This window comes from Sander vitreus, chromosome 1 (assembly GCF_031162955.1).
Source record: "Sander vitreus isolate 19-12246 chromosome 1, sanVit1, whole genome shotgun sequence".
In the NCBI taxonomy this organism is placed as follows: Eukaryota; Metazoa; Chordata; class Actinopteri; order Perciformes; family Percidae; genus Sander; species Sander vitreus.
In genome coordinates this window covers 37,553,818-37,579,351 of record NC_135855.1, presented here as the reverse complement: position 1 = coordinate 37,579,351, position 25,534 = coordinate 37,553,818, and the positions used below count along the sequence as shown (strand labels likewise).

Here is a 25,534-nt window from a genome sequence, read left to right as displayed (position 1 = left end):
CTATTGCGATGTTAAACCACATTTACATGTATTCTTTTTGCAGATTAGTTTGTCCATAATAAAGTACAGAGTGGTTACACTGCAAACACTATTTAAAAAATCAATTGCTCACCTATTTCAGAATAATCTAAACAAATGAAGTCCCATTTTTATAAAAAATGAATGAGTCCTAAATAACTAACAAAAATGTGCTTTGTGTATGATGAGAGGATTTTCAGTTCAACCAGACATTACAGTCGCCTGCACAATCACAACATAGTTCCCACCTGATAATAAAGCGTGTTTGCCATTCGTACCGTAGTGCTATAAATCTCTTTTGTCTTCTGTGTTGCAGGAACCCAGTGGGCGGGCCGTGTACAGGAGATCCCAGACAATACAAGATCTGCAACACTAAGGTGATTTCAGCATAAAGCTCCTCACTGAATTAAAGAAGAATAAAAAACGACTTTCGATGCAAACATTTTAGAACAATGGCTGATGTTTGCTCTAGAAGTTGGTCATATAGGTGTCTGCGGCCTGAGGGCAAGTGTTTCAGGGTGTGATCTGGAATTCCGCTGACATATTAACTTGTCTCCACTGCACCGCTTTGCACTGAACTCTGCAGACACGTATCAGACCTGCTATTGTGATTTGAGGTCAGAGGCTGTGTGTGTGTGTGTGTGTGTGTGTGTGTGTGTGTGTGTGTGTGTGTGTGTGTGTGTGTGTTTGGACAGCCAGTCACTGTGGCTCAAATTGATTAAAGGAAAAACACACAGATGGGCCGCAGCGTGTTGAAGCATGCTCAAATGTGTGTGCATGTGGCAGTTTGTACGTGTGATTAGCTCAGAGCTTCGAATGAATGGATGCAAATCCCAGACATCTTTCTCTGCTGCAATGTGTGATGTGAACAATATGATATGAAGTTTTTTTTCTGACCCTAGCTGTTCACACTGCGACATCTGGGGACTCACTCACACTTGGGCCTTCATCGTTAGGCAGTAGTGGCCTAAAGGTTAAAAAAAGTGAGCTTGTGACCGCGAGGTCGTTAGTCAATCCCCAGACAATACAGGATAAAATCCAGGAGGAGGGAAGTGAAAGACCAGCGCTTGTCCCTCCCTCATTACCACCACTGAGGTTCCCTTGAGCAAGGCCCTTAACCCCAACCAGCTCCAGTGGAGCTGCTCAGTGGCCAGGTTACGATTCAAATTATGTTGGGGTTAGACAAGAAGTTGTTATACTTGAGTTTGAGATAAACTTTTAGGGAATGAAGACAGTTTTCTCACAACTAGGGCTGCAACTAACAATTACTTTTTCAGTATCGATAAATCTGTTGATTATTTTCTTGATTAATCTTTTAGTTGTTTGGTCTATAAAATGTGAAAAATGTGGATCAGTGTTTCCCAAAGCCCAAGATGACATCCCCAAATGTCTTATTATGTCCACAACTCAAACATATTCAGTTTACTGACACAGAGGAGAGAAGAAACTATTAAACTAACAATAATCCCATTTAAGAAGCTGGAATCAGAGAATTTGAAAGTTGACAACTAATTGATTAATCTTTGCAGCTCTACTCACAACACAATGCAACGTCCTCACAGTGTGTGTGTGTGTGTGTGTGTGTGTGTGTGTGTGTGTGTGTGTGTGTGTGTGTGTGTGTGTGTGTGTGTGTGTTTGTTTGCAGGAGTGTCCCCCCAGCTCGGAGGATTTCAGAGAGATGCAGTGTGCTGCCTTCAATGATAGACCGTTAGTGGCTGGAAACACCTTCAGATGGACCACCTTTCATGGAGGTCAGTGAACAGGCGCTAAGACGGAGCGTTTAGACAGAGGTTGAATACAGATGTTTTTTTGTCATGGACTTTGATGTGATTTGATGCCTGCTGCAGATCAAATTTCCTTCAGGTTTAGTCAGGCAGTATGATAAAAAATGATGTGTTTTTTGAACATTAAAGCATGTAAACACGTTCTAGCAGAAACCCAAAATACAAGTATGAGTCTGAAAATGAGATAATATGGGACCTTTAAAGGGACTGCCTCGATAGAAATTGTATACTGGTGGCTGGGTTGGCTCAGTGGGTAGAGCAGGCGCATAGATACTGAGAGGTTTATGCCTCAATGCAGAGGTCCAGGTTTCAACTCTGACCTGTGATGATTTTCTACATGTCTTCCTCCTTTCTCACCAAAGTGTTTTTAGGGTCACTCACCCTTGTGGCTTTGCTGAGTGAAGTATAATTTAAGCGTGTGTTTCTGTCTGCTTGATGTGTAACTTTAGCTACTGTGTTTTACGGCAGTTGTGGTAAACTTTCACGTCCACTGCGAGGCCCTCCTAGGTGCTTAATTCACACAGTTATGAGTTTTCTCCGTAACGTCTGCGAGTTTTCTTGCCTCCTCTCCCTCTCTGCTCTCTCCCAGTTCCATCTCTACACCTCCTGCCTGTTTCTGATTTCTCAGCCACCTCCCTCCCTGTCCTTTTGTCTCGCCAATTTGTTCATAATAAACTAATGAGTCACTGACTGAAGCTCTTCCCTGCCAGGCTCTAACCCCTGTGAACTGAGCTGCCTGGCCCTGGGTCACAACTTCTACTACAACTTTGGCCGTGTGCTCGATGGCACAGCCTGCGACAAGGAGCCTGGAGCGGTGTGTGTCAACGGACAGTGCCTGGTGAGTGGCAGCAATACTATTGTATGTGTGTGTTGGTGTTTTCTTTACATATTGTATTAATGCAATTTTGTGTCGGTGTTTTTCCCACACTTTAAATTCCCTTTTCAAAGATTTGTTTTAAGGATATTCTTTATAATCTTCATTGTATAAACACAGGAGTCTGCTGGATAATTTAACGATACTATCGGCTTATGTTACAGCCATCAAATGTAATTATTTCAACTTTCTTTCTATGAAAAAGGTTTCTTCCACTAGTTTGGTATGCTGGCCCGAAAACACAGCTTACCTTGCTCGGCATCTGGATTATCGAGATATCACGAGATCATGCAATCCATCTTGTCAGGCTTCAAGTAATGCGTTTGTGTTAGAACTACCAGCTTACCTCACCAATCAGCATCCGGTGAGGAGCTACTGGCAGCTACGGGCGTGGTTTAGGTGTGTGATGATTTTTTGAAAGTGCCTGCAGACAGTTTCCAATGGTTCTGTGTTAACAAACCATCTGGCATGCCAGGTTAAAACACAGCACAGTGGTAGCCAAATTCATCCACAATATACCCAGAATCCTAAAGTGCAGGGATTTAACCTGCTGAATGTCTTATCAGGTTTCTGCAAAGCGTAAACTGGAACCAGAAACCTGGACGCCGGACTTATCTCCTCCGATTTCTATTTTCCTGACGTTGATTTCAAAATGGGGCTTGATCCAGTTTCTCTGTTCATTCCCATCCTGTTGTAGTATGAGTGGTGTTGACCACTGTGACTGGAGCTCTCTGGAGAACTGAACTCAATGCTGCGCGTTAGGACCAGAGTGCACTCATCAGTGTGGACTGCAGCCTTCAGTTAGCATTACAGCTCAGCTCTGCTCAGCACACAGGCCAGAGTCCCGCTCCCACATCCAGCCTGTCTCCTGTTCACCCCTCTCACCCTCACACAGATGGGGATAGTTGGAAATGAACTTGTGTCCCCCAGGTCCTGCAGCACATGCAAAGTAATGAGATTCATATGTAATACTCAGTAGACACGTCTGAGGGTAAAACGCATAATTAAAGTTATTTTTACACCACTGACAAAGGATTAATTCATGTCTGTTTACATAGCCTATGTCTATATATATATATGTGTGTGTGTGTGTGTGTGTGTGTGTGTGTGTGTGTGTGTGTGTGTGTGTCTGTGTGTGTCTGTGCACGCTATCGTGTAGAGTAAATAAGTGGATTTATTAGCCGTTGACTTGGCTTCTCGAGGTCAGAACCGCACAGGGCCTGAAACCGGAAGCAGATGTAGCCTGCAGCTGGTGTGGACCGCTGCAGGTCACAAACTGAGATCAGACTACAGAACACATGGCTGGTTTGGACGCAGCACATGTGTACAATAGAGGCACAGCTAACTTTGTAGTGTTAATACGTGTTTTTTTATTTGCAGTTGCCATATGTTGATCTGGGAGTTTGCTCAATTATTTCTGTCTATTATCTTGTCAGAAATAGTGACAGATGCCCATCATAAGTTGTCAGTATCAAAGGGGGATTGTGTTCCAATCTTTTTTTTTTTTCCCAGCCAACCGTCCAAACTCCACATATGGTTTTCGAGGAGAGTCTGGCTACTCCACATAGCATTCGGGGATGGGAGGAAAACATGCCCTGGTTTATTGGCATTTCTTTAAACCAATCACAATCGTTGTGGGCGGTGCGGAAAAGTCGTGGTGCCGCTGCAAAATAGGCTCGGAAGGAACTTGTTTTGGTGGAACGTGTACGTTCAAAAGTTGTTTTAGTCGTGCGACAGAAAACTCAGATTGGACAGATAGTCTAGCTAGCTGTCTGGATTTACCCTGCAGAGAGCTGAGAAAAGGTTAACCATAGTTCTCTCATATCAATCAGAGTTTAAAATGCCAACACAAAGGAAGCCCAAGGCAACGGATATTCTGCCTAAATGAGTGAAATCGGGTGGATTTTCAGGCGGCAACGGAGCAATCCCGGAAGTGGAACGTCAAGGATATAAACTAGCCATTTTAAAACAAGAAAAAACTAAAACGTGTGCAAAGGTGAATGTGGATGCGGTGAAATTTGTGGTCAACAGAAAATGTAAGAAACCAAACCCCCTCTCTAGCTTCCTTAATGCAGATGTAATAGACTATAATTATTGTAAGAACAACCCCTGTGACACCCTACCTGACATAAAAAGGTGAAATGAGCTATAAACAATATCTAACATCAGTATGCTAACATGCTCACAGTGACAATGCTAACATGCTGATGTTTACCAGGTTCAGCATGTTAGTTTAGCCTGTTAGCATGCTAACATTTTAGTGCTAAACACTAAGTACTACCAGGAACAAAGGGGATGTCAGGATTTGCTCATAAACCAAAGGATTGGGCAAATTTGTAAATGTAACCCGCTCGTGGCACTAGATGAAAAGTCAGAGGATCACCAAAGTTATTACAATTTATTCTCAAGGGATGTTGAATAACTGCAGCAAATTTCGGGGCTATCCACCTGATAGTTGTCAAGATTTTTCACTCATAACCGCAAAAACATTTCAACTTCATGTGTGCAGAAAAGTCAGAGGATTTTAAGTCAAGCAGTCCCTCCAGAAAATATTTTCAAATACGCCGCACTTTCGCCGCATAAATTGCCGATTTCCGCGCAAAATATTGGGGGGCTTGCATGATTTCATAATCCCCGCATTTTCGTTGCAAAAAAGTCACATATATCTTAGCAGAAAGTTGAAAAATGTTGCGTTTACTTCCCACAAGAGTATCCATTTTCCCCTATTGCCATGGGAACCAAACCCCGCGATGAAGCCATGATGAAACCACAGTTTTTGCAAGTTCCCGCAATTTTATCGCATAAAATCGCATAAATATCCCGCATATTCCATTGCATTTTTTAAGAAAACGTGCTGCATAATCATGGATTTTTGCATTTTTCTGGAAGGACTGGTCAAGAGTCATTAGGATTCCTCCTCTGGAGATCATGAATCTGTGAACCAAATTGCAATCTATCCAATAGTTGAGATATTCAGTCCAGACCAAAGTGGACCGACCGATGATTGCCATCACTTGAGCAGTAAATATTTTCTTGACTGACTAATCAATTATTGCTTCAGTACTAGTCCAATTACATACCTGCTGCTAAAACCAACTAAAATGTATCTATTAACCCTGAAAGACTCAATTAAGTTTATTTCTACACTCTCAAAGTTACATTAGCAATACTTTCCATGCTTTTAAAATGCTTGATCATATATTTATTGACCGGGATGAGTGTGCATGACTGTATGTTAGAGTGTATGTTAGAGTATTTATGTTTGTATTTTTATACTTTTAGTACTTTTATATTCAGGTACGGCACACCATATTTCGTTGTACACAAGCTTGTGCAATGGCTATATTATTCTACATTAACTTGCATGTTTGAGTGTTTTCTGGTGTTTAGCAGGACTGCGGCCGCTCCCTCAGTGGGGCCCTCGTGCACTCTGCTACTTTGTCACCGAGGATTCATTTCCTGTTTTACACACGCAGATGCTTAGAGTGTTTTTCTGTTTTTAGGGGCTTAGGGGGCTGATTATAGGTCCCCTAGATTGTTGCTCTCTTGCCTGGTAACCTGCCCGTTGATTGGTTTGCTCTGGAGAGATGACTGCCGGAAAAGAAAGCAGCCGCTGTAAATCTATCTAGCTACAAGATTCTCCACACGCCATAAACTATGCAGCTCATCCTCAGGGCTCTTTGCTTTGACATTTTAACGTTTACAGAGACAACTCTCCGGACCGGTCCTCCCTTCTTGAGGCCCTGAGCTGCAGTTGTATCCCAAAGTAAATGTTTGTGAGAAAGAGAAATTTGAAAGGAAGAAGCAAACAAGAGAAGGAGAGAGAGATAAAGTGGATTGAGTTGGATCATGGCAGAAGGATTTAAGGTGGCTGTACAGCAGAGACAAAACATAAAAGAAAGGTTAGAGGTTGCCAGGGCTCTGGTCAGAAAATGTGTGAAGTCGGAGTGCAAAGTCAACATGCTGTCAGAGAAACAAGTTTCAGCAGAGACATCCAACCAGATCAATGTTTCCTAAACATTTGTGTATGTGTGTGTGTCATACAGAAGCCCGGCTGTGACTCCATCTTTGGATCAAAGCAGCAGGAGGACGCCTGCATGGTGTGTGGAGGACAAAACACCACCTGCCTGCACCACAAGAACGTGTACCAGAGCTACGGTCTGGAGGCAGGTAGGATACACACACATACACACACACACACACACACACACACACACACACACACACACACACACACACACACACACACACATGCACACACACACACACACACACACACACACACACATACACACACGACACGCGCACACATGCACACACATACACACACCTAACACACACACACACCGACACACACATACGCACAAACACACACACACACACACACACACACACACACAGACACACACACACACACACACACACACACACACAGACACACACACACACACACACACACACACACACACACACACACACACACACACACACACACACACACACACACACACACACACACACACACATCATATTATCTCCACCTAGAATGAAATGAGCAGTTTCAGACCAACATGATCTAGGGATAATTTGTGTGTTCCCTCCCAAATGTTATTAGTAATTCTTTCTTTAGCAAAGAAGTTGTTTTTTTTATTGTTCCTGGATGAAATGAAAATGTACCATGGAAACTGTTATGCCAAACAGAACCTGTTGGCTGCTTTCCAGGAAGAAATTCAGCTTAACAACATGTCCTCCAATATAACAGTCATTAAGATTTCAGGAAGGAGGAGGAGGAACACAGAGTTCTTCAGGCTCCGAATGACATTTTGGCTCAATGCCACCAAAACATTTTCTACCTACACTGGTTCAGAGGCTAACAGAGGGTCTGACTGTTTTTACATCAAACATGTTGGGAGATGGGTTTCCTTTGTTTTGTCCATTGACCTCCTATCAAAAAGAAACACAATTATTAAAAGAAGATAGAATATGAAGGCACTATACCTGTTACTTTATGCAAATTGCATTATGCAAAATTTATGTCCAATAAACAAGCTGCATATGTGACCTTCAGTTTGCTTAGAAACAAACCAAACTAAAGAATGCAACAAAGTAAACATTTGCTTTATCGTTCAGACCAAAGAAAATGAATAGTTTAGTGTTCAGGCAGTGGAGACAAACATGTTTGCATGTAGGTCTACATGCAAATGCCTCTGTACAACAGATGTGACAATTTTATAAATGTTATGACGTTAATTGACGTTGTAACTTTCTGTGCACTACTCCGACTGCATTCACTGTGTACAGTTCAGTCAGAGACAACTCTGTCAAGGAACTGATCATTATAATAATACAGTTACATTTGGCAGAAAAGACTGCTCTTAGAGGCAGTTTTCAAACTTACCATTAATTTTAAAACCCTCTGCATGGTGTGATAAATGCTCATCTGTTGTTGATATGTGGTTATCTCCCCCTTTCCACTCCACCTGGGTGAATTACTGACACACCTGTTGAAAGTTGGAACATGTTTGCTTTATAAACTCTGTAAACTCTGCAGAGATGAGCCGAAAAACTGAGAAAGAAAGCGATGCAGATACCTGCTGTGCATACTGTTACATGTCTGTGGAGGAGAAGAATCATTATTGTAGTTCATGGGATCCCTGTATTGTATGTCCCTTCCCTCCAAGATTACAGAAACAAAGGGCTGCTTGGCATAAAGTCGTGTGAATTATGAATTTCCTAGGTTATCTATTTATTTGGTTTGCTAACCAGCAAGCTAATTTCTTATTGAAACAGCCTCAGCAACAAGAGAGAAAAGGTGGAGGCGATGTTGTGGGATTTGTGAACTTTCCAGTTATGCAACAACTCTCTACAGCCTGGAACTAAAGCTAAGTTGGGACAGGTGAGGAGAGGTCCTATGCAGAATCTGTGATTGATGTGGCCGCTCTGTAGTTTGGGAAATCAGGAAGCGATGCGGCAGTAATGTTGGCTAGCAGAAACAAACCTTGAGCAGAAAAGGCTAAAGAAAAGGGTCTTTTTAATGGCAAGTTTCCTTTCAAACACCTTCCAGATTGTTCTCTAGACAAGACTAAAGTTGTTTGCATGTACTGTCGATGTGAATTGAGTTACCACCGGAGTACGTCAAGTCTCAAAAACCACTTGCTGGCCAAGCATACGCCGACAGTATTTGTCAATGTTTTGGATTGTTGCAATAATAATAAAAATTTGGATAAAGCAAGAAAATGTTGTCTGCTCCCATGTTGATAAGATGTTAAACAACTTGAACAATATCTCTTTTAAAGTACATTTAGAACAGATGAAAAATGTGCAATTAAAGGTGCAGTAGGTAAGACTTATAAAACTAACTTTCTGTCATATTTGCTGAAACTGACTCTATGTTCCAGTAGAACTACATCAGACTCCTCTGGCTCCACCTACAGCCTGTAGTGTGATTTGCAAAAATCCACAGCTCCCTGTTCAGATGCACCAATCAGGGCCAGGGGGGGGTGTCTAACTGCATGTCACTGCTCATGCACACACATTCATTCTCCCTTGTGGGGGGAGGGGCTTAGGAGACCGTTTTGGGCTTTAGCAGAAAGGGGGGAGGGACTGAGAAGTTGTCGATGTTCAATTTTTTTGGCTAAGTCCTGGATCTTCACAATCCTACCTACTGCACCTTTAAGTTGCGAATCATCGTGAGTTAACTATGGACAATCATACGATTAAATGTGATTAAATATCAATTGCCAGCCCTAGCTTCTAACAGTTGGTAAATAATCACTTAGATTGTGAAAAGATGGAACAATGTTGGCAGTGATGTGGAGAAGGGAAAGAAAATTGAATTAGGTTGGATCAAGATGGGCAAGGAATGTCCTTTTGATCCTGTGTTGCCCTCTACTGAGAATTTACACAAATTGTGAGATTTAACACACATATCACACACGAACAGAAAGTACCCAACACCTCTGGCGTGCGACTTGGCTTGGGACTCGGCTCTGTAACAGTAGCTTCTTCACACAGCTCTGTGTGTAGGCAGAGCAAAGTGCCGGCCATAATGGCTCAGATTGAGCAAGAAGAAAACAGCCTGATAATAGCCGCTTTGTTTGGGCGACCCAACAGCCTTGGGAGGTTTTCTCTCCTACTGCAGCTGTGTTTCCCAACGGAGAGAGAACTGATGGAGGGTGGCTGCACCACATCGTATCTCACCAGGTCAAATACCGATGGCCTCGAGCTCATCGCTGCCTGTCTGTAACTCTGTAACCTCAGTCACAGCACTACATCTTTATGGATCTAAAGCCCCGCAGAGGAACCTCGTGAATAGCTCCTCTCTGAGACGGGTTAGCAGGGGCAACCAAAGTTACATGCTCCTCAGAGGCCGACCGTAATGAATGGAGTTCATCCTGCGGCTGCTTTTCACTCCAGAGCAGCAGGGGAACCATTGAGCTGTCCCAGCCTCTTTGTTTTTTGTGAAATATCACACTGTAATGAATGGGTGTGCTATTGGCTCATTCATAAATTGTCTCTATTTGTGCTCGTAAACCGATCCTGTAAACCATTCATCATAGTTAATCATTACTGACATCATAGATTTTGATTGTTTTATAATGACTAATCGAGACTTCGCAACAGCATTGTGATACAATATCAGCGTTTGGCAAGATCTCATCATTACATCATAACTCATCCAGATTATTTGCGAGTAACTGATAAGATATCAGTTATTAATTGCTGAAAAAAGGCACATAATGACTTAGCGTGCTATTCATTAAGTTAAGGCCTGCAGCTATCTATTAAGTGGCTGTACTTCTCAAAACACTGAACTGTAATAACTGTGCAGTAAAATGTAAAGAGAGCTGTTGCTGAAAATGCATGCACAATTTTTCAAAGATCATTCATGCATATGTGTTTTTAAAAGAATATAAATACCCACTACATTATGTGCTGCAGGTTGTGAGCAGACCTAGGTCTAGTTACACCTACTTGACACATGGCTTAACACAATTAAAAAAAAATCTTTTCCTTCATTTAGATTAGAACGACTTTAAAAAACTTGAATTTAAAAGCCATCTGAGGCGTTTCCCTTCTTGGTAAAGCTGTTTTCAGTGTTGCATGTGTGCCCCAAGGTTGTAAAAAACTGGAATTTTCCTTTAATCATGTGACGTAAACTTATAATTAAAATCATATTAAAACCAAGACTCTCACTGAGTGTCTCTGTTTGCCAGGCGGACCTTTTGGATACAACGAAGTGGCCATGATTCCAGCTGGAGCCACTCACATCCGAGTCACTGATAACAGCAGGAATTATCTAGGTAAGATTCAGCCTGTCACACACATGCACATACAGGACACCTGGGCTGCCGAGTATATCAGTTCCAGCTTTCTGCAGAAGACCCACGGCTGCAGTGTAAATCAGGCACTTAAAGTAATTCCTAGACTTACTATTACTTCCTCTCCCCAGAGACAGGAGGGGCTCAGCAGTCCCATCTGGTCTCTGGTCCTGCTGTGTGTTTTCCAGGCAACATAATAACCAAGGGCATCTATTCTCATCCTTGTTTATGAGACCAAAATAGTACCAAACTGTGGCCTTGAAAGGGACGCTCGTAAAGGCTTTATCTGACCACTGGCTCAAGGCAGGTGAAAGTACTTGTTTCCATTTCATGTCATGGAAAATCCCTCTCCCACCACTGAGGAGAGACAGCTGCCATACATAGCCAGCTGGCATATTTCTGTTTCTGACAGCCTGCCTTTACTTCAACATGGCCCACTTATATAGAGAGCTAATTTGGCATTTCATTACTAGTACAGTGCCCGTTCGAAACGTGCCGATTGCTTGGCCTCCGGTATTGCTGCTTGCAGCTTTTTGCTTATCCAAACAACATTACACTCGACACTGCGCTTCCTTGGGTCCTGAGAATTACATCTGTCATGACTTAGTTGCTGGAGTATACGCATCATTTGTTAACAGCTAGCTATTTGGGACCAGGCTATTTCCGGTAACAATAGCGTAATTATGAAAGTTACATCGCCGATGCTTGAAATGTTTGAGGTTGCTACAATGTAACATCTCCGGTCTCTTTTTCTTCATCTGTTCTTGAATGTTGTGCAGCGAGCGAGAGCGAGCTGTACCCAGCATGCCGTTTGGCGGTGTAACAGTCAATACGGGTCCCCTCTCAATACACGACACAGTGTGTACATAAAACACTACTGATAACTATGTCCTGTTGATCTCAAGAGCTCGCACTCAACAGTGCACTTCCTTGGGTCCTCAGCACTACACCCGCCAAGTGTGAAGTCGATTGGATGAACGGTTGCCGAGAAAATCAAAGGACAGACATACAGATAGTCAGAGACTCCTTCAATTTTAGTTAGATTTGACTGACTTATCAATACGGAATAACACCAAGCTTTTCCTTCCTTCCTTCCTTTCCATTACTCTCATCCCTCATCCAGCCCTCCAGAACGGTCGCTCCCAGTTTGTGATCAACGGTAACTGGAAGATCAGCATTCCAGGCGAGTACAATGTAGCCGGGACGAAGCTGCTGTACCGGCGCTCGGCAGACACCTGGGAGAGCTTCGAGGTACCAGGACCCACCCAGGAAGACCTCCATCTAATGGTGAGAGCTCCAAGATACTTTAGTTTAGAACTTTAGAACTTTCTTTCTAAAGTTACTGGAGCAGAACAGTTTAAGCATCATCTGGTCTCAGGAGCTGGAAATCTCTTGACGTTTTGTTAATTTTCCATGGTCAACTGAGGTCAATTTTATTTACAGTATATAGCCCATTTTCACGAATCACACATTTGCGTCAAAGGGCTTTGGAATCTGTACAGCATTAGACACCCTCTGTCCATAAACCGTAGATTTGATTAAGGAAAAACTCCCCAAAAAAACATTAGCGGGATAAAAGGAAGCTACCTCAGGAAGAGCAACTGAGAAGGGATCCCTCTCCTCCATGAATGACCAGACATGCAATAAATGTCTTCATTGTAAAGCCATTGTGAAGTGTCAGTAAAACCAGGTCTACTTTATTGAGGCTATTCTGGTAAGTCTGTTTCATCATAACCAACCAGGAGGACACTATTGAGCCATGCAGGCACCAAAACCAGTAAAAGATACACACATTGTTCTTTTCGGCATTGTGCAATAAAATGGTAAATACTGCTTATTGTTAAGCATGTCTCAAGGCACGAAAAACATCAGGTTTGAATTAATAACTGATTGTTACCATTCAGACCCTGTGCAGGTATTTGGCTCAGCTACCAAACAGCTTTTAACTATGGCTTCCTCCTGAGATACTGCTAGAGTCCGCTGTTCTGTAAAACATAGATGGTGGTTGTAAGCATCCTCTGAACACTGTGTACTGTTTGTTTCATTTCCACATAGCGAGTATGAATATAACAGCACTCATGACTTCCTACAATTTGTCCTCTTGTAACCCTAAATCTAAGGGTTAGGGGTTGACCCTAATCCTTAGGGTTAAGACAACCTTTACTTCAGGCTTTGGAAAATGTGTCATCCATTTAAGTGCCATGCGGTTTCGTCGATCCCTCATTTAGTTAAGTTACGCTTGTAACCCTAACCCTTTAGGATTACAAGGGTACGACGACAAATTCTAGACACTTCTAGACCATTCCTCCCAAAACGCTCTGGTGAGCACAGAAAATAGTTTCAGATTCAAAATAAATTCTTGACACTTAAAAAAGTAGTTGATTAAACAATGACACATTTATTGATTGATTTATGATACGTTAAACGAATGAATAACTTGAGACAGACCAAAACCTTTTGTCGGGTTTGTATGCTCTCCGCAAGCCAGATTTACTTGAGAAATCACTCTGTAACACCACTGTACTGAGTGTTTTTCTGCAGGTACCCAGTATTAAAGGACTCGGTTCAGGATCAGCACCAAAACAAACTTGATAGCGACATCCCTATTCTATTATACAATCTTAGATGTAGTACGATCGAAAGCTCCAGAACAGCGCTAAAAGGCCTTGTGGTGATACTGTTTTTGTCTACAGAGAAAATAGTTAATGTGTCCGTAAAGCCAAGAAAGATGTTTGTAGGAGCTGGTCTGATGCCAAAATGAGGAGTAAAATTGAACAAAGTTAATGTACGCTATGTAATTTGACCTCAGTATTATATAAATGTTGATTCATGCAGTTGCAAAGTTTAGGCCTACCCTGTACACTACTGTACACTTTAAGGTCCTACCTGCTTCTTTACTTGATTTTGGTTTTAACATGTGAGCTGTTTTGTATCACATTTTGTATTGTAGTTTGTTGCGTATCAATCTATATATGGAGGCAGATTTAAACCGTTTGCCTTGGTTGTAACGCAATTTGGGTCAACTTATGTTGTTTGAAATGTGCCATATAAATAAAGATGGCTTGTCTTGACTTACACTTTAAGGCAGATGAAAAAAGTGATGAAAATGATTCAAAACTTTTCCAGGCCAGTCTAGATGTTTCCATGCTGTCCTTGTGTGCAGGTGCTGGCGACAGACAGAAACCCGGGCATCGAGTATGAGTACTGGCTGCCACCAGGCCAGTATGCCCTCCACCATGGGGGGAGGAGTCCACTGCGTCAAGCTCACCACACTGGCAACTACCTCCCCTGGGATCAACCCACCACCACAACCACCACTACCAGCACCACCACCCGGCCTCCTCCTGTCACCACCCGACCCCACTGGTGTAAGTCCAGCCTCCAGCTTCATTATACCACCCATAGTCTATATCCACGATCTTAGATTCATGAGGACTATGGTTAACTGCTCCTCAGATCTGATCAGATTTCTGTCATTACTAACAAGAATGAGCTAACAGGTGCAACAAACTAACAGGAGAACGAGGGAAATGTCAATCAATCACTTGTCTGTACACGCCCACAAAGTCCTGAGAGGAGATCCAATCAGGCGCTAAAAGTGGAAACACCTGTGTGTTGGTCGATGGGTTAGAAAGGACCCATCTTCAGGTCACATTTGTACCCCGTTTACACGTACATGGTTATTTTGAAAAACTGAGACATTTCCGTTCGTTTGTGCCCTTCGTTTACACGCAAACGGATGATTCACCTCTGAAAAGGATTCTTTATAAAAACTCCGGCCAGAGTGGAGATTTTGGAAAACTTTGTTTGCACTTTTGCATGTAAACTGAGACAAACGGAGGTTTAAGCAGCCGAGGAAGTGAGGAAGAGAAGAGAGAGGAAGTGATTCGTTGCTGTTGTTGCTATTTTCAGGATTCTGATTGGCTAACGTGGGCTTGAGCTTCTCGTTACACTGCCACCTACAGGTTTGGCATGCTCTTGACGGCATTGATGGCATATATACACGGGTACGTGTAAACGAACACTTTTATGAAAACTGACAGCTGTGCACAATGTTATTTTTGAAAACGGAGAGGTTGAAATGTCCGTTTATGTAAATAGCCGGCCACGTGTAAACATAGCATAGATTTAAAAGTGTTTATCTGCGGGCTGAACTGCTGAAGCTGAGGAACGCAGCTAGTTTATCTCTCGTGATAAGCCTGCAGTACACATGTGCTGAATGTCTCCCTAAATACTCACTTTCACATGGAAATCTACAGACAGCCTGAGGACTTGTGCCTTCTGTCAGAATCTATCCAACACTGTAATAAATCTAAGTAGCCTCCCTGCAGATACTTTCCAGCTGATGGACTTGTGCAATCTGACTTTTGTTGTTGCCAAAAATAGTTTATTGATTATTTGGTAACAAGGTGAACTTTCCAGTCGCTGAGTCTGGTCATGACTTTCCATGTCGGGTAGGATATAATGAGGTTAGAATAATCCGAAAGACAGGAACTGTATAATAAATCAATGCAGGGGTTTGTATTAAATCTATTTGTGATTAACTCACCACCACAATATGAGAGACGTCTGTTTTTTTATTACTATCAGAACAATATATCCAAACAAAGAATTTCCTGTTTTCTCCAATCTGTTGTGCAACATATTGAGCTGAAGTGCGCCTGCATTTTCTTCAGCGTTTTAACATTTATTTTTGACAGAAGGTGGTCCGAGTTTCTCATTAGTACTTCGCCGAGCATGGCCACTAACTGAAACCAGGAGCTTTGTAGCTGCAGATCTTCCAGCTCGCTGGTGATTTGCAGAACTAAAATGGACACAAGCAAACAGAGCCAAAATAACTGATACGTTTACATTTTAAGCCAGAACGCAACATGAAATATGTTCTTAACATCCGAAGTGAAAGAAGACGTTCCTCTACTTCTTTTCTGGTGTAATTGTTTTTTGTGTGAACATGGATCATTCATTTTTGTGGAAAGCTCTTTTAAAATGTGGCAAATATATTATTCTAACCAGTTTTAAGTGTCTGTTGTGTTCACGTGAGTTAAGTCCCACAATTACAGGTTTAGAGATCATTACTATTAATCCTAAATTTGCTTGATTGTATACTTTTTTTCCCGCAAATGGAGCAGCTGCTGACAGAAAGAAACGTAAACAAATTGTGTATAATAGTGCGACAGCTTGTTGCATTGCTGCTACTTAAATACATTCATTTGTCTCATAACTGTCACAGTGTATGTCATAATACATGGTTCAAGTCAGAAATGTTCAAATCCAACATAAAAAGAGCTTTTAAATAATTTCATTAATATTAAACTAATTTCATTACAGTTCACTTTGAAAACATGGCTTATTATAAATTGAACCAACTGTTTCCAACATGGCTGACAACACTGTGTGTGTGTGTGTGTGTGTGTGTGTGTGTGTGTGTGTGTGTGTGTGTGTGTGTGTGTGTGTGTGTGTGTCTACTAGTTTTAAGGCCTGTGAAGCCGCCCCGCCAATCTCCCCAGCACAACCGCCACCAGCCCACCCTGCCCCGCCTGGAGCGGCGGGAAGAGAACCACAGAAACCTCCTGCCTCAGCCTTCACCTGGAAGTATGTTTGACATTTTCTCCATCCAACCGATCCTCACAACAAGCTAAGCCCGGCCAACCATACAAGCCAATAATCCTTAAAGGGATGCTCAGATATTTTGGAAAAAAACCTGTCGATATTAATCTTTTCATATGATGCGAGCAAGCATGGATATTCCTCAACAGGTCAAAGTATTGTTTAAGGCATTGGTTCTCAAACTTAAAAAAAAAAAAAAAAATGATTTTATCCAAGTATGACTTGACCAGCACAAAAGATTTTTGGTAAAAAAAAATAAAATAAAAAAACCTAGCTATATAAAGAGGCACAATACAGCGCTACACCATCGGTGTCTGCTTTACTAAACAACAATATTGTAACTGAAAACCACTTCAATGCTACATTTCAAATGTTTAGAATCACTAAATTCATTAATTGGTGTAAAATTACTTTAGGTATTTTGCACAACTATAATTCTTTTAATTAACATTTACAAAAATGTAACGTAGCCCCTGCAGTACTCCAAAGTACCACTAGGGGTAGGCGTACCTCCTTTTAAGAAACACTGGTTTAAGGTATGTTTTATGATATCGTGACTATTTTTGTGAGCTTGTTTCTGCTCGGTTTATCGCACAGGGCATTGTGGGAAATGTCGGCGAGTTAAAGGGCGAAGGGAACGCCACAGACAGTATTGCCAGAAGGACTTTGGTGAGTCGAAACCTTGTAGCTTTGCTGCTTTTAAATAAGTTGTGATAGAATGTTCACGTTAACATATACATAAAAAAATATCATAACAAATTTTCTCTGTTTCCTGTCAGTTTTCCGGGCCCGAGTCCTCGGGAAGCTGTACAGAGGCGAGGAGACGCGTTATGACGTCCAGATCATCCACACATACCGTAACGGCTTCCGCCTGGAGCACCGCGAGTTCTTGTGGGTCCCTAATGTGTGTGACTGCCCCAACCTGGAGGAGGGGAAACAGTATATACTGATGGTGCGTCGCCACATTAACTATGAGCACACGCTGAACCGCATCCTGCTGGAGGAGGAGAGCTACGTGGTGCCGTACAGACCCAGAGAGGACGAGCTGCTGCGACCGCTCGAAAGACTCTGCAGCAACAGAGGACCCAGACAGCCGTCAGAACTGACGGGATGAGTGCAGAGGCAAACATTGGCTGAATCTCACTTCCCTTAAATTGCATCCCCTGCTCCTCCCCTTGCGTCCCCTTCCTTGCGTCTTAGTCCGTCCCACCGAGGAAGCATGGGAGAGATGCGAGGAAATCATGCGAGGGGAGAGGAAACGAGGAAATGTGTTTTCAGAGGGATGAGACGTCAGGAAATGTGTTTTCAGAGGGATGAGACGTCCCTTCCTCTGAAGTAGGGCTGCACGATATGATGAAAATATGCGATAATGTTGTTGAATATCGCGATAACGATATTACTGGTGATAAATAAACAGATATTAAAGTGTACTCAGTTGTGCATTTCTGCTGCTTTCAGTATTCGGCTAAAATACAACAAATGGCTTGTTGACTTTAAAACAAACAAAAGGAAATCATTTCTAACATTCTTTTATTGAACACATTGAACATTGAATTGAACATAAAAGGTTTCATTTTAAAGTGCAGTTTTCTGCTGATATTTTCTTTCAACCAACACAAAAAATCTCTGCGTGTCTTTCGCGATATCTCGCACCCTTTCCCAATATGTATATTGCGCCAGTTGATATCGCGATGACGATAATAAAAAAAAATATATATATTGTGCAGCCCTACTCTGAAGCATCATATGAATTCGTCAGCTGTATGGGCGGAGTTAGCTGGTTATAACGGCTTTCAGCTGCACGGCTTCCGGGAAGGCTGCCCTCTGTATCCTCGCTCATATCTCCTCAGAGATCTTTTCTCTATCCTCGATCCTCGGGGCAGGAATAACAGCTTTGAGACAGCCTTAACAAAGGAGGGCCAGACCGACTTCGGGTTCAACAGAGGAGCAAGGAGCGAAGAGCTATCCAAGAAGAGAAGTGAGATTCAGCCTGTGTGTGTGTGTGTGTGTGTGTGTGTGTGTGTGTGTGTGTGTGTGTGTGTGTGTGTGTGTGTGTGTGTGTGTGTGTGTGTGCCTCAGAGAATGAAGCTCATACTGAAGCTCCTGTGTTTCATTTTTTTTTGGACCATCAAAATATCATCAGACTCCTGTGATCCATATGATGGCCTGATGGATTCCAGAGTGGCGTCACTGGACTGGACAGTTTCAGCCCGATTTGAAACCCGCCACATTAAGAAGCCAAAAAGACTCCACCTTTATTTAAAAGCCTGACCAGCTTACTGTAACATATAGAGCACTTTAGGTGGATGCCTGTGCCCACCTTTAAACACATACCAAAGAGAAGAACATTGACTGAAATGGCCTTTTTATTATTGCTGTTTTTTGTTTTTTCCACATCTATCATTTCATTTTTTTATATATTATTGTATTTCAGTGTGTGTGTGTGTGTGTGTGTGTGTGTGTGTGTGTGTGTGTGTGTGTGTGTGTGTGTGTGTAAACTTAAAGGGAAAATCCACCTCAAAACATGACGACGAAGAGCGACTTAACACACTTAAACACACCATTCGACTCATCCAGATATTTCCAGCAGCTTAGTAGAGTTGTGATAGCAGTAGTCTGTATCGACGACGTTCCACTTCCGGGATAGTTCAGGTGCCATCGGAAATTCCACCGATTGTCCCTCTTTTTAGGCCGTATGTCTGTTACTTTCCGCTTTCTTTGTGTTGGCGTTCTAAACTCCGGTGGATTTCTGAGGACTATGGTTAACTGCTCCTCAGATCTCTGCAGGGTAAATCCAGACAGCTAGCTAGACTATCTGTCCAATCGGAGTTTCGTGTTGCACGACTAAAACAACTGTTGAACGAACACATGTTCCTTCCCGAGGCTATTTTGCCGTCATTGTGCCCAGCGCTTAGCATCGCCCAAGACGATTGTGATTGGTTTAAAGAAATGTCAATAAACCAGAGCACGTTTTTCTCCTATCCAGTAATGCTGTGTGGACTAGCCAGACCCTCCTCCGCAGCGCTGTGAAGGAAGGTCTGGCAATGCGAGACTATGATAGCAGCAAATGTTTCAGCGATCTTAAAGAATATTAACAGTTATTGTTGGGTGTCAGTCCCTCAAAGTTAAAGAGCGAAGCCGTCTTTGTAGAGCTGCCATAATATTAGTCTCGCATAGCCAGGCCACCGGCGCTGGAGTATGGTCTGGCTTATCATTCTGGTATAGGAGGGAGAAAAAACACTGGGCTGTTTGCATTTCTTTAAACCAATCGCAATCCTCTTGGGCGGCGCTAAGGCCTGGATGCAACGGCGGCTTTGCAAAATCATAGCAGAGATAGCAGAAGGAGAAGAATCCGTTGTGTGAGAGACGCGGCAGATTTCAGGCTTTATCCCAGCACTGTACATCCCGTAAACAAGACTACCATAATATCAACCTAACGTATCATTAAATGATGCCTTAGACATCAGTGTTTATATGCTGAGGAACATTGAGGATATCATCTAAAGAAAACGTTAAAAGGGGAATTTTCAGCAAGGAAAAGCGAGTCTATTTCCACATCAGAACTCTGTTGCTCCACCACAGTCTAGGGAAATAGACCAGAATGTAATAACTTTGACTTTGAAATTAGATTCTAACTCTGCTATCACATTATCTTTCTTTTAAACAGCTAACTGCAGCTATGTTCACAGTGCATGTTGCAGCATTCAAATTTGGATGTAGAGGTGGATTTTCTAGTTCTTTTAGTTTTAACTCGAGATATAGTAACAACATATTGCTTCACAATATATTTATGTATAAAGAAAATAAGCTTAAACCATAACACATTAACTTGTGTGTCACCTGTTTAACGTCTTTCATAGTCTCTGTGTTATAGTGTGTTAAATCAGGTCTGCTTTGTGATACTTTACGTGAAAGAGATTATGAAATATACAGTATTTTATTGCGTGGCACTGATGAGCTACAACTATACTAAAGTATAATTTGACTATAGTAGTTTTGAGAAAACTTGCAGTCTGTTGAATAGTCAGTTAACTTCTGTGCCTTGTCTTATGCATTTGATATATAACATTTCCTCTAAAACCTCAGCTACATGTGCCAAAATATTGTCTTTGTACATTTTGTCCATAAAGTGAATGATGACCCACTCTTCTTTATATAAACTTAATGTAGCTGTTCACAAAAAACAACCGTTGTGATTGAATTTTGAATTAAAGGGTGACTACCATTTTTTTTTCAACCTGGGCGCATTGACGGACCGGTGCGAACCGAGCTACAATGTAACCTAATGGGGAAATTGTGTAGCCTTTAGGCTACGGATAAAAAGCGGGCAAAGGGAGAGAGAGAGAGAGAGAGAAAGAGAGAGAGAGGGAGAGAGAGGGAGAGAGAGAGAGGCTGCACCTGCTCAGTGTTTCGTGTGGACAATAAGCTATAATACATCCATGGTTTTGTGTTTATTTTCAATAAAAAAAAACAATGGCTCGTATTTGCTCATGTCTCACAGCCCTGTTGATTAGAGGAGGGAAATCCTCTGACGTGGTGACACAGCGTTGTGTCCGAGGTATATCACTGGACACATCCAGACCACAGATATCTGGCCGCAATAGGTTCCACTCCTGAAAACATGTTCTTTGGGCATGTAGGGGCACAGCACCCGGGGGAGCACTACCAATATCCCGAGCCCCGCAGCCCTTCAGCCGTTGCTTCACCCTCCTCCTCTCGGCCTGTCTCATCTCGCACCGGCTCATCATTGCGATCTTGCTCAATACTGGACCAAATTCAAAGATTTTTGGTCACATCAGTCTATTAGACACACATGCCCGGGGAAATGAGGCCCAGGTTGAAAAAAACGGTAGTTACCCTTTAAAGCGACACCAAAGCACGTTTCCTCTTTGGTCCCCCTACAGGTTGGAAGCGGAATTGTGTCCATTATGTTTCATTCGAACTACAGATCTGCTACCCGATCTGGCAAACTTGCATAGCGCGGTTATAGCCGATAGAGAGCCGCAAAGCAAATGCAGAAGTGCTGTTCACCCTGTTACGAGCTGATGAACCACTGAAACGATTTTGGAAACATTGAATCAACAAAGAATCGTTGGTGTTGCTTTAAGGCTGATTAAAATGTTTTAAAGTGATTTTTGTTATTTGAGTTTAACAAACCAGAAGTGAGATCGACAGTGTTTGTAAGAAAATCAATATATTTACAACAAAATTCACATCTACAACAGAAAAAAACAAAACAATTGTGGTGAATTGAAGTCTGATCTAAATGGATTGCTCTCTTGTGTGTCGAGTTTTTATTATTTATTTATTATTTCGTTATTAACAGGTGAAAAAAACGTTTTGCCAGAATAATCTTCCTAAATTCTTTAAAAAAAACAAGAAATCTGTGAAAAAGGTAGGTTGTACAAAATACAAAAGTTTGTATTTAAAAAATGTAATTTCTCTTTCTAACACACAATATATATATATATATATATATATATATATATATATATATATATATATATATATATATATATATATACATACATACATACCTTGTGGTTAGAGTGCATGGATTATATTATTAATTATAACTCACCTGGAAGTAAACATGAATGCTTTTAGTCCAATTTAGAATGTGCACTTCAGCCTCTTGTGGCCGGGATGAGTATTACAACAACAAACATATTTTTTTTAAAAACAATTTAATTAAAAACAATCCTTCCAAAACCTATTTTTTTTCACCTGTTCTTAAGTCATAAACACAGGAGAAAAAAACTATTTTCCGACTTAAAAAAATAGAATCACCAGAATATTTCTTTCTCATTTGCCTCTCAGGACTTCCGTAGAATACATACGTTAAACTACAGATAATATAACTATACATTTTTTATTGACTGAGCCTGATTTCTGCTCATTAACTGTAAGGAAGTCATCGCAGACACTCAGCTCAGCGCCCCTTCAGTGGTGAAACCAGTCCCAGGTTTCTACATACCAACATCAACATGAACATGTGGGGGAATAGGGGGGCTACTTTAGATTCACAACACGGTTCATCTCAGCAGACATGACTACTTCATCTGAAGGCATGAGACAGAAAGCTTCTATCCCTTCTGGAAGTGACTTTTAGTATTGGTTTGTTTTTTGAGCACTCTTGGTTTAATTTTTTTAAATAGAGTAACACATGCAAAACAAAATGTAAACAAGAATTAAGTGAACGATGAACTATGAAGCAACATAATGCGAGCATGCAACGTGTTCCTCATTGTAAGTCAAATGCAAAGTGTTTTGCCCAAATTTAACAAGGTTTAGCTGCCTTTGAGTCGCTCTGTCAGACTGTCCCCGAGCATTTAAAGATCAATCTTGTGAAAAGATGTAGGGAAAATACTGAAAGACAATCTGTTATGCCCGTGACCCTGGTCTCTGCAGGTTTTACTTCAACACATCTTTGTTTTTGGCGTTGGGCTGGAAATAAGAATCAACTGAAGCTGCCTCAACGACAAGTGTAGGAGTTAAAGTTTATAATTGAATGATAGGATGCAATTCTCAGCACTAAATTAAATAAAGTGAATGCTATTATTCTGTGACACTACAGTGTGACTGTTCTATTCATTGTCATTCCAGCAGCTGATTTCAAATTGCGGGAATTTGCAGCAGTTATACCTAAACTAACCTGATGGTTTGTTACACAGAACCATCTCAGAAGCAGTCATTGGAAACTGTTTGGGAAAGGGCAAGCACTTTCAAAAAATACCTGGCAGGTGATTTAATGATATGATGAACCATCTGTCTATCCATTACTGTTTTGAACAAACCGTTGCGACCGTCACACACACCCAAACCAAGCCCGTAGCTGCCGGTAGCTCCTTGCCGGTCGCAGAATTTTTTTCCTAGTATGGGGAAGTCATGGGGAAGGCGTAACCGGCCTTACTGTCCCTCTGATTTGCTAGTACTTGCTGCCTGCTCTGGTACGGATGGTTAGGTTTAGGCATGAGGAGTTGGATTGGTTAGGGTTAGGGTAAGAATGTCAGGGTAAGTCAATCAGAGGCTAGGATTAGGGTTAGTAATTGGAAATGTTATACACAATTCCTCACATTATGATCGCCTGTAACAATTTTGCCCGGGCTGTATGTTTCTTCTTGCTAAACCACATAGATGGTGAACCATAGTAGACAAAACTTGTGCATCATGTTTACATTCTAAGCTAGGCTACTTCTTGGGTTTTGGTGAGGATGGCTGAGTGTAAGCAACCGCAGATGAATACAATCCGACCGTTTCTTTCTTTTCTCAATCTGACCGACTGCTTCTTTTCTCGTTGGAAATTATTATAATCGCATTGTAGCCCTCAGAATCGAATCGTGAGCTGCCTAGAGAATCCCACCCCTACTAAATGAATTGTAACGCTGAATTGAAAAGTCCTTAAAATAAATGTCCAAGCAATAGTTTGACATTTTAGGATACAAGCTTATTCCATTTTTTTTTTTATTTATGAGAGTTAGCTGAGAAGATTGACACAACTTTCACATCTGTGCATTATCTGGGGGGCTGTAGCTAGGAATTGATTAGCTTTAGCTGGAAATGGGATCCACAGCTCAGAATGAGGTCTAGATGTTTTAGCTTGTTTGTTTTATCTGTACACAAACATAAATTGTTGTGGCTTTATGGGGAGTTATGTACTGAAAGTATTCCTCTCCAGGCGCAGTAGATTGCCTAAAATGTTGATCTATTTTTTGAAAGCTTGTGCTGTAACTTGTGGGTAACTGAATTTGAATGCAGGTGAGTGGCTGATCGTTGAAATGTGTTTTATCACCACGATATTACTGTGGGTGCCGCGTAGCGTCATAGGTAACTAAATGAAAACTGAAATTCCAGATTGGAAGTTTAAATTTCCATGTGAGTTTTGATTATTAAGATTTATTTAAAAAAAAGATGATGCAGGTATGAAAAACTTGAAAGGAAGAAAAGCCTAAAGTTCAGCTTCCAACCAAACACTACACGGAGACAACATCTGTTGTGTTTGGTTGAATAGAAAACTGTCACACATGACATATGGTTGGACACTACTAGCATAAATGATCTGCCTAAATATTTCGTTCCTTTCTTTGATTATACTTGTAACGACTTTTCGTAACGAGCTGCTAAAATGTGTCATCTCTTGCATCCGAGGTTATGTTTGAACTTTGATGCGATTTAGCCCACAGTTCTCCCTTTCCAACTTTGAGAAAGATTTGTTGATCACAGATCAGAGGGCAAACAGGGCTTTCAATTTTAGGATAGATTCTTTTGTCTATTAGAGAGGAAGAAAAACCTAATTAGGATGTGCGCCTCTCTAGCAATATTACAGCACATATCTAGAATACTCCTCTGTTACAATATTTAAAGTCTAAAAAGGTGAAAACAATACTAAAATGAAATAATGTATCCATGTTTACACCTACGTACTGTAATTCCCACATTACGCAGAGTGAGAGTTCATCTCTTCTGATCCCTTTGGCAATTCATACTGTAAGTTTCCAAACCACAGTCAAGTCTTTGCTGGTGGTTTAATTTCATGGTGTGCAGCCTGTGACATCAGGGCTTTATCCAGTTCTTCTTATAGCAAACTGATTGGTCCTTGACACAGCACTGTGAGTTTTTTCCCCCTGGCTCCAGGAGCCACCTAACCCGTTGTCCGCATCGCGCCCTGTCCTACCCCCTCGCAGGGCGCGTCAGATGATGACGGAAACGTGACGCGAGGATGCTGAGCGCCGTTTGATGCGTGAGCGGCGAGGTCTGGTTTCAGGCTGACAGTTGCACAGAGGGCTCAGCAGCAGCCAGAGGTAGAGGATCACACAGGCCCAGCACGACGACATCTTCACCCAGAAAGTAGACCAGCTGCCGTGGGTGAAGGTGGTCTCCAACACTGCTGACTCGTAGCTGGAGGGGGACAACACAATTTTACTCCATGC

General features: G+C 41.8%; 2 protein-coding genes across 3 annotated transcripts in view; one reads left to right on the top strand and one right to left on the bottom strand.

The window, feature by feature from the left end:
• The window catches only part of adamtsl5 (ADAMTS like 5), a 46,829-nt gene extending 25,093 nt beyond the window's left edge, over positions 1-21,736 (top strand). For both annotated transcript variants that reach the window (XM_078254517.1, XM_078254508.1), the window contains exons 4-13: positions 335-395; positions 1,664-1,769; positions 2,513-2,640; positions 6,723-6,846; positions 10,893-10,979; positions 12,121-12,284; positions 14,161-14,365; positions 16,467-16,589; positions 17,202-17,273; positions 17,384-21,736. In XM_078254517.1, coding sequence (XP_078110643.1) covers positions 335-395; positions 1,664-1,769; positions 2,513-2,640; positions 6,723-6,846; positions 10,893-10,979; positions 12,121-12,284; positions 14,161-14,365; positions 16,467-16,589; positions 17,202-17,273; positions 17,384-17,718 — 1,405 coding nt within the window. In that variant the 3' untranslated portion in view covers positions 17,719-21,736. The remainder of the gene's footprint in view (positions 1-334; positions 396-1,663; positions 1,770-2,512; positions 2,641-6,722; positions 6,847-10,892; positions 10,980-12,120; positions 12,285-14,160; positions 14,366-16,466; positions 16,590-17,201; positions 17,274-17,383) is intronic.
• Positions 21,737-22,148: 412 nt separating this feature from the next.
• serinc4 (serine incorporator 4) overlaps positions 22,149-25,534 on the bottom strand; it is a 28,798-nt gene continuing 25,412 nt past the window's right edge. The window contains exon 11 of the mRNA XM_078254497.1: positions 22,149-25,502. Coding sequence (XP_078110623.1) covers positions 25,295-25,502 — 208 coding nt within the window. The 3' untranslated portion in view covers positions 22,149-25,294. The remainder of the gene's footprint in view (positions 25,503-25,534) is intronic.